Raw genomic sequence first — 9,732 nt, forward strand, 5'->3', positions numbered from 1 at the left:
ATTGGTTTTTTAGCTAGATAAGCTAAAGTTCAAAGTTTAAAGATAAGCTATAGTTCTAAGTTCATAAGAGAAAATACAGAATAAAAAAGAGCTGGGGAAATTCTGATAAAGAATATTAGTGAGAGGATACTATGCCTATAGTATCTATCAGATTACCAATGGATATATATTACAGAGTCTCACTAATCAAAACAGTATGGAACTGGCATATGCGTGATAAATCAGACCAGTGGAACATAATTGGAAGTTTAGAAACAGGCCCATATGCATTTGAAAATGTAGCGTGTGGCAAAGGTGACAAATCAGTAAGGAAAGATGGATTATTTAATAAATGGTGTTGGAACAACTACGCAGCCATCTGGAAAAGTAACTTTGGATCCATATCTCGCCTCTCATACCAAGATAAATTCCAAATGGACTGAAAATTTATATATAAAAATTATGTTTTAAAGATAATTTGTCAGTGCTTTACTAAGTGCTTTCACATACCTTTTCATTTACTGCATTCTCATAGAAAAAACAAAAAGGCTTCCTTCCACTGGATCGGTGGTAACATTGAGCTTTCAGAAAAGAGCCATCAGAGTTAAAAGGGGTTTACTGGGACTAGCCCTCTTCCAGGGCCAGGCTCTGTACCAGACTTTGACAGGAGGTAAAACAAAGGAAAATCCAAGTCCTGGAGAAAAATAAAGTGAGGTGCAAATGTAGATGCTCAGTAGCTATTTAGCATCTATTTTTCTAAATGAACTAATCTGATTATTAATTTAGAAAAGTAGTTTTTAAGTTCTTCCAATTCTCCTTTCCCCACAAGACACACACATTAACTTGCATCACACACCCTCTCAATAAAACAAGTGTTTCTTGTGACCTATCTGCTCTAAACACAATTGATCTTCAAGACTCCACCTGCTTCTGGGGCAGTACTTGCTGGTTCTGAAATCATATTAGTTCATACTGACTTTTCAGTGTTCTAAAAACTACCACCACAGAATTCATTTCAGATTCAGACGTTGATGGCAAAAGAGGTTGGCCTGGAGATGACCTCCTAAAAACAAACCGTCAAATTGATTTGAGCTTTTACTGCACATAAATACTTTTCTGAAGGGCATAAAAGCACTATGTTGTCACACTTCATTTGCCAATCCTGTGTTCTTCTGTGTCGTTCGTAATACTATGATATACTTCAAGGTTAGGTGATTTGCAAAAAGTGATTACTGAGCTAGCACAACAAGCCCTATTCATAAAGACTAATGGTGAAAATTCTAGCTTTTCTAAGAATATCTGTTCTCTTGAGGACCATGAATTAACATTAAATATGTCCCCTAAACTGTCTTCCTCGTTAACCTTGCCATGGAGAAAGCTTATGTGTGAGTAAAAATCAAGCACAACAGAACGTGTATAGCATAATTCACTATCTTGCAAACTCATGTATTCCTACTGGTCAATATTATTTTTCAAAACATAATCATGATACATAAAGGAAAATAATATTGCTGAGCAGTATTCCCTTGTTAGGTCTATTACCAAACATCAATTAAAAGATCGTTCTTTTATACTTTTATACCCGTTGATACCAGAAGCATTTCCACATGTAAAATTTTGCCGAAAGTTTCTCTCTGCAAAGTAGAAGGTGGGGGGGCTGCTGTGATTGAAAGATAAGCCTTCTCCTCCCTGCTAGCTCATTCCCAGCAATCTGCCACAGCAGCCACATACAGCCTTTTGTTAGATGCCCTTGGGCTCCACAGAGCACAGTCTGAGATCACTGTTCTATGATATTTGTTGCAACTAAATTTTGAATGAGAACTATACTGCAGAGTTTAAAGGTAAATTCTCTGCCAGGGACCTGAAATATAAACATTCTGTATTAACAAGTGAAGGGCAGATCCATATTTTTCAATTATCAAGGAAACCTAAGTAAAGCTAACCTTGTGTATGAGAGTTAGAAGCAACCCAGATACATCCTGAATAAAAAACTTCCTCACTTTCCTTCCAAAGTGGGGCTGACTTGAAAATCTCGGAATTTTTTTGTGTACACACACACACACACACACACACACACACATGCATGTGCTCATAGTTAAACACAGAAATGCCATATTCTTTTGAATAAAGCAAAACATAATACTTTAGTAGTCAAAGTGGCCTGCAATGGGTAAGTTTTCTTAGGCAATAATGTGTTTTTTTTTTTTATTAGGTCGATGACAGCATTCAGAGGAGACAGCAAAGTTATGAAATTATTTGCAAAACACATAAAGGTAAGCAAGGGCCTGTGGTTCCTGATGGGCGATGTAAGTTATCCTTAAAGGCCACTCCCAGCTTTTTCTTATCTCCTTAGCTGATATTTTCTTTGTTCTTATATAACATATTTAACAACTATTCTGGTGTTCTTTGCATTCCCTGCTTCTGCATGCCCACCTGCCCCCACAACAGTCACAACTCCTCTGTGCGCCAAGATTTTTCTACAGAAGCTGAGATCTGACCCCTGCATTCTCTGAAGATTCCCCGGTTTTATAGGGCAATGCTTTTCTATCTTGACTTTAACTTTCATTGCCCTGGATGTTGAGCCTAAACAAGGGTAGCCCATTTGCTTTTTTACTTCCTTAACTTTTGGATAAAGTGCTCTAAATTGGCCTATGATTTGCACTTTCTAAAGACTCTTCTTTCCTCTCTTCTGTCTTGCAATAAATAGGTCCAGGAGCAGGTAAAGTTGCTGGAGAAGCGTGTTGTGCACCTGGGTGTAGGAACTCCAGGAAGGATTAAAGAACTCATTAAACAAGGTATGAAAAGAGGCGCTGATGTGCCTACTTAGTACTGGGAGTTTACCTTACCCCCCATGTGAGTTTAGGAAACCACATTTGTGATATAATGAAACCAGACTTCTGTGTTGATTGGGGAGTTGGAAACTTAGCTTTGTGTCGGTAGAGCTAGCAGGCAGGTGTAAAGCAGCAGGGAATGGTAAGGATTGTGGCAAACTTCAGTACATGTGCCCACCTACACACATTCAGATTCCACTTGCTTTAAGCAGGTTAGTGGATCCACAATTCATTTCCACCAGTTTGCAACCTCTAGAATTTGTAGAGCTAGGTGAGTTGATTATTTCTCTCTTAATTAATTGAATCTTGGTTCCCCAAGACTTCCATTTCAGTTGAGGGCTTATATATAAAACATGTTGAAACTAAAATGAGGTTTCTATGGATGAAATACGGGTATTCCAGAGTGTTTCTCCCAAATTCATTTCTCTTTTAGTATTTTACCCAGAAAGTATTCCAGACAACATCCACCGCTGGGTTTTTATAATTTGTTGGCTCTCTCAAAGTCAGTAGCCTAAAACTTGTTAATCTGCTGATGATCTTATTACCTGTTTTACCTGCCAGACTGATTAAAGATTTCTTTTCAATACTCACTTCCAAATTACTTATTTAATATACTAATAGAACTCTGTTACAATTGGAACTATTCCTAGATTTTTTAATATATCTAAAAGTAATATGTTCATCAATGTAATAACTAATATAGAGATGGTCATTTGCCAAGAAGCAAACAAAAGCTTAAAATACTAGTGTTTCTTTCCAGATGAAAATCATCCAGGGTTAAATGAACCCACTATGTACAAAGGTCTGTGCAATTACAAAGAAGTGACAGACTTGGCAACCCCAGACAAGGAAGGGAAGCACAGTTTTTGAGTTCCTACTTGCACTGGTGCTATGCCACACACTCCTATGTATCTCAGTAAATATTCATGGCACCCTTGCACGCTAGCTTTTTTTTTTTTCATAGAAGAGAAAACTCTGAAGCTCTGAAGGATTAAGTGGCTGTCCCACAGTCTCTTAGTCTAGGCGTTCCTAGCTCTAGAGGCTTTCCCCCTCAAAGAGCTCCTGATCCTTGAAAAGATAAATATACATAGAATGAGATTGACAAAATGAGGCACTAAATGCCAAGGGCCAAATGAGCACCTCCAAGTCCTATAAGAGTGGAAATAGATTATTATGGAGGCTGAATCTGTATGGAAGGCTTTACAGAGAAAAGGGTCTTTAACTGATCTTTGAAGTATAAGGAGGATTAAAATAGGATCTTTGAAGTATGGAAATGTGAGAAAAACAGGAATAGGAGAATCACTGAATCAGAAGAGGGCAGGCAGATACACATGACTGAGATACAGTGTTAAGCTCTCATGGATTCAGACCTTCAGAGTCAAATCCCAGATCCAGCAACTGACCAGCTCTGTGACCTTGGCAAGTTACTTAACCTCTCTAAATCTTTTTCTGTATTCAGATGAGGGATAGTGATAGTATCTTCCTCCTGGGATTGATATGATAACAAAGTGCCAATAAAGAATTTCACACCCTAAGGACTCAATAAATGCTAGTTATTATTTTCATTAAAGAGAATAACTTTCTTGGTTGGAAACTTTGTGGGCTTTAGTAGCTGGTGATTGAACTCGAAAGGAAGTCAGATTGTGGAGGGAGGACTTTGAACACTAGGTTGAAGAGTTTGGATTTTTGTCTTGTGGACATAGGAGGGCATTGTAGTGAAGGAACAGATGAGAGGCACTCATAGCCTACCTGTGAGACAGTTGGGAGAGATTGGTTGGGCAGCAGGAGGGTCCAGGGATGGACCCTGCCTCTCGCACAGCTGTTAGCCAAAGATTCACCTCACTCCCCCACCTCGAATCCAGATGGTTGTCTGTATGTCACCAGGAACCCCATGCAATAGGGCCACTCTTCTCCATATTTAAAAGAGAGAGAGAGAGGGAGAAAGAGAAAACGAAACTCTACATACAGATTGTTGAGATTTGATTTCTGGAGAGTAGTGAGGACTCAGTGTGAAAGCTTATTTCATTTAAGGGGTGAAAAAACATTTAAGGATCTATTGATTTTTTATAATACTAATGAAAATAACTTTTACTTCTGATTCTGATTGGATGCATGATTTAATATTCATTAACCACAGGTGTTAGGCTACATACAAAACATTTAAAGAGACCAATCCCAGCCCTCTAGAAACTGGAAATGTAACAAAGCAATGGCACATAACTCGTTTTATGTAGCTGTTTATGACTTAAGATGTTTGTATGTAGAATATATTAAGGAAAGTTTCCAGACTTCGAAAGATATCCCATGGCATGGAATCTGTACAATTATAGACAGAAGTATATTGTTTTAATCTAATAATGAAGCAGATTTTCTGACTATAAGAGCCTTTAAAAAATGCAAAAAAGCACAGAAAAGAAAATATATCACTTTAGAGAAAATCACTTGTTAGATAATACTGAATATATTTCCTTTAGTCTTTTTTCTATGCATTTATATACTTATTTTTGTAAGTGGAGATCATGCTATATATCATAATTTAATAACTTGCCTTTTCCACTTAGCATATCTTATGAGGACTTTGCTCATTATGAAATAGTCTTAATTTTTAATTTTTTTAATGTTTTTATTTGTTTTTGAGATAGAAACACAGAGAGTAGGAGAGGGGCAGAGAGAGAGAGGGAGACACAGAATCTGAAGCAGGCTCCAGGCTCTGAGCTGTCAGCACAGAGCCCGATACAGGGCTCAAACTCACAAGCTGTGAGATCATGACCTGAGCTAAAGTTGGACGCTCAACCAACTGAGCCCCCCAGGTGCCCCTTTAATTTTTAATTTTTAATGGCTGTATAATATGTACATAATATTCTACTTGTTTTTACAGTTTTATCGAGATATGATTAACCTATAACATTGTATTAGTCCAGTGTGTACAATGGAATGACTTTATACATATATAGCAAAATGATTACTACAATAAATTTGGTTAACATCAATCACCTCAAATAATTATAAATTTTTTTCTTGTGATGAGAACTCTTAAGATCTACTGTCTTAGCACCTTTCAAATATACAGGACAGTATTAACTACAGTCACTGTGCTGTACGTTACATCCCCAGACCTTATTTACTTTACAACTGGAAGTTTTTACCTTTTGACCATCTTCATCCATTTTCCCCACCCTCTCCCTTTGGCATCCACCAATGTGTTCTGTATGAGTTAGGTTTTTTAGATTTGACATATAAGTGAGATCATACAGTATTTGTCTTCCTCTGTCTGACTTATTTCACTTAACATAATACCCCCAAGGTCCATTCCTGTTGTCATAAATGACAGGATTTCCTTCCTTTTTATGGATGAATAATATTCCCCTGTGTGTGTGTGTGTGTGTGTGTGTGTGTGTGTGTGTGTGTGTGAATTTTCTTTATTCATTCGTTGATGAATACTACGGGTTGTTTCCATGTCTTGGCTATTGTAAATAACGCTGCAATAAACATAGTGGTGCAGATACGTTTTTGAGATAGTGAGTTCGTTTCTTTTGGATATATGCCCAGAAGTAGAATTGCTGGATCATATGGTAGTTTTATTTTCAATTTCTTGAGTGTCCTTCCATGCTGTTTTCCATAGTGACTGTATCAATTTACATTCCCACCAACAGTGCACAATAGGTCCCTTTTCTCCACATCCTCACCAGCACTTATTATGTCTTGTGGGGGTTTTTGATAATATGATTGATGATTAGTGATGTTGAGCACTTTTTCATGTACCTATTGGCCATTTGAATGTCTTTATTGGAAAAGTATCTATTCATTTCCTCTGTCCATTTTTAAATCAGATTAATTGGTGTTTTTTGCTGCTGATTTGCATAAGTTCTTTATATATTTTGGATATTAACCCCAAGTTATATTGTTTTTTAGTAATTAGGATACATGGATTATTTCTAAATTTTTGCTATTATAAATAATACTGCAATGATCATCTTTGCAAGTAACTATATTTATTTCTTTAAAAAAAAAAAGATTTTGTTTTTAAGTAATCTCTATACCTAATGTGGGGCTCATACTTAAAACCCCAAGATCAAGAGTCACATACTCTACCAACAGAGCTATGCTGGTGCCCCATTAACTATATTTAAGTTTCTGATGTTTTTTTAGTGATATGTCATAGAAAGAAAATTATTTTATCAAATAGTAAGCATTTTAAGCTTCTATTATATAATGCTCTAGTGCCTTCCTGAGAGACTGTTTGCTCTCCCACCAACAGTAAGTTATTTTTAAGGGTAGACTACCAACCCATTGTCCTTCTCAATTTATCATTTTTAATTTTGCAGAGGGAAATTTAAATAGGAGTCATTATAATTATAAGAAGAATGAAAAAGTCTTTTGGACAGAGGGGAAATACTGAAATAATCACAGAGAAGAGTTGAGGGGAAGCACTGCAGAGGAAGGCTTCAGTTATGTTTCCACATGTCACATGAAACAGCTTGGGGTAGTGGGAAAAACTAACTGTGACCAACTCTGAGACCTCTGAGGAACAGGCAATAGCTGAAGTCCCCTCCAGCCCCACATTCCATAATTGTCTCTAGATAGATAGGAAGACAGAAATGGAGTCCTTAAGTGGTTTGCTAGTCTTCTCAAAGGGTAGCACACTTTGAATAGAACCCATTCATATTTACCTCCTTTTCTGCCTAAAATTAAACCTCAAACACCAGCCTCATCCTTCTGTCCATTCACCTTCTCAAAGTCATTCAGACTCCATTGGATTCAATTCCTCTGAAAGGCCACACCTAGATTGCAGGATCCATCTTATCAAATTCTTGTCAGGAATGAGACTTCACCCTCTGGGGCTTCACGAAACGGAGTCTTGGGATTGATTCTCTGCCAGGATTTGAGCAGTTGACGAGCTTAGCAGCTTCTCTGCTTCCCTCAGAATCAGTGATAAGATTATAAGGAAAGCAATCTCCGAGTTCTGCATTTGTTTTCCATCAGGCAAGGGCTGCACTTAGTGTGCAGAGATTAGTTGCTGGGGGAGAGGACAGCAAATGAGGCAAAAAGCAACCTGGAGACTAAAAAGTCATTTGGATAAGCTTCTATCATAAGGTTTTGCTGTAGCAACTCTCTCTCTCTCTCTGTCTCTTTCAGGTGGCCTTAATTTGAACCCCTTAAAATTTCTGGTTTTTGACTGGAACTGGAGAGATCAGAAGTTGAGGAGGATGATGGACATTCCCGAGGTACCGTGTAACCAGCCTGTAATCTTTTTTTCTTCAGCTTGAGCTTAAGTTCAAACACAGTAATAAAGTCATTGACATCGGGAGCCAAAAATTCTGGCCATTGAAATTCTTTCTGTCTTTTAACTCTGAAGTAACTGCAGTTATAAAGTCCATCTCACCCCTTAGACCTAACTGTATCCTTTCCATATCTTTTGTAGGAATCAGCTTTGTTTCTTCATTAAATGACCAATGGCTTCTGCCCCACTGGGGACCACATCTGTACTATACCTTTGAGAAACAGGAAGCTCTGGAGGACTTGGCATATTTTTGTGTGCCTTGCTTTAGAGACATAGTCATCTTTGTCTTTCATCTTTACAGATGCGCTAGGGAGCGGGGGCACAAACTTGCCTCATGGCCTGCATCTCCCATACCCAAAACCTCACTCACTTAATATAGAGGGCTATTTTGGTTTGGGGTAGGGAAATTATTTTGCTGTCTCAGTGAATTAAAACTGGTTGAATGCCTTTGTGGCCACATAAGCATTAGCTTATTATATATTTATGAAAGTAATCTAGTATCATCAAAATATGAAAAATTGATTTTCCACCTACTGTGTACCATGGAGCTAATTTTTCAAGCTAGCCTGATGTTTAGAAGTATCTGTTGGAGAGAAAAGGGTTTGTGCAATAATTAACATGACTGCCAGTCACCAACCATCATGGCAGTAACTATAAAAGAATTTGAAATTAATTCTCCAAATGTGCTGAATGAATTAATTTACCACATAAAACTATATATATCCCCAGAATGACCAAACCTGATTATGATTAATCAGTGAGTTATATCAGATATCAGTACAGGTTAAAAGACAACTCTCTCAGTTTCCTATACACACACACATCCTGTCCCCTGAACTGACCGGGTTTTTTTAAAACCAGTTTAACAAATTTGATGTTAGGCACATGAGGCCATATTTAATTATTTCAGTTATAATATTAAATCTGAGTAATCCATGATGAGTTTTCTAATTATAAGAAATTGTGTCAAAAAACCACCTTTTTATCCATAGTTATTTTTATTATGTTGATGTCATTCTTGTCAGTTATCCTATATTGAAATATGTGTGTAATCTAGGCATACTTTGGGTACCTTGAAACATCTTTGTATAAGATTTTTTAAATGAGATTTTATTTTGAACGGTAACAAAAGGGCACTTTAATGAAACTGATGTTTTATATAGTATCTCTTCTTTTACTTAAGTAAATATTTCAACTCTGAATAAAACACAGGTTAGGATTTTTGCCCTCCATAACAGCTATCTAAATACCAGGATGTCCAGATGGTTGAATTTATTCACCAAGACTATCTTTTCTTGATCTTAACCTCTTTTTCCCCCTCTTGTTTCTCTTTTAGATAAGAAAGGAGGTTTTTGAACTTCTGGAAATGGGAGTCCTCAGTCTGTGCAAGTCAGAATCTTTGAAGCTGGGCCTTTTCTAAGTCTGGGTCCTATGAAAATTCCAGTTTTTATGGGATTTGCATCTCGTTTAATAGCTCTGGAATATTGCAAGCACTCAGTAAATATCAGCTATTGTTTTATTATGTTAACTGCATCACCAGATGAATCACTAGAAATTTTTGATGGAGATTCTTTGACAAAACTGAAGCTGTCCTTTGCCAACCTCTCTGTATAATAAAGTATCACCAGCTTGTGTGTGGTT

The 9,732-nt window shown here is 37.1% G+C and overlaps 1 protein-coding gene across 4 annotated transcripts in view; it reads left to right on the forward strand.

Moving 5' to 3' along the window:
• Positions 1 to 9,729, forward strand: part of CMSS1 (cms1 ribosomal small subunit homolog) — a 383,830-nt gene extending 374,101 nt beyond the window's left edge. For all 4 annotated transcript variants that reach the window (XM_040484304.1, XM_040484305.1, XM_040484306.1 and 1 more), the window contains exons 7-10: positions 2,192 to 2,252; positions 2,687 to 2,774; positions 7,947 to 8,035; positions 9,428 to 9,729. In XM_040484304.1, coding sequence (XP_040340238.1) covers positions 2,192 to 2,252; positions 2,687 to 2,774; positions 7,947 to 8,035; positions 9,428 to 9,511 — 322 coding nt within the window. In that variant the 3' untranslated portion in view covers positions 9,512 to 9,729. The remainder of the gene's footprint in view (positions 1 to 2,191; positions 2,253 to 2,686; positions 2,775 to 7,946; positions 8,036 to 9,427) is intronic.
• Positions 9,730 to 9,732: the final 3 nt, after the last annotated feature.

The sequence above is a fragment of the Herpailurus yagouaroundi genome, unplaced genomic scaffold (genome assembly GCF_014898765.1).
Source record: "Herpailurus yagouaroundi ecotype Mexico unplaced genomic scaffold, PumYag 162, whole genome shotgun sequence".
NCBI classification, from domain to species: domain Eukaryota; kingdom Metazoa; phylum Chordata; class Mammalia; order Carnivora; family Felidae; genus Herpailurus; species Herpailurus yagouaroundi.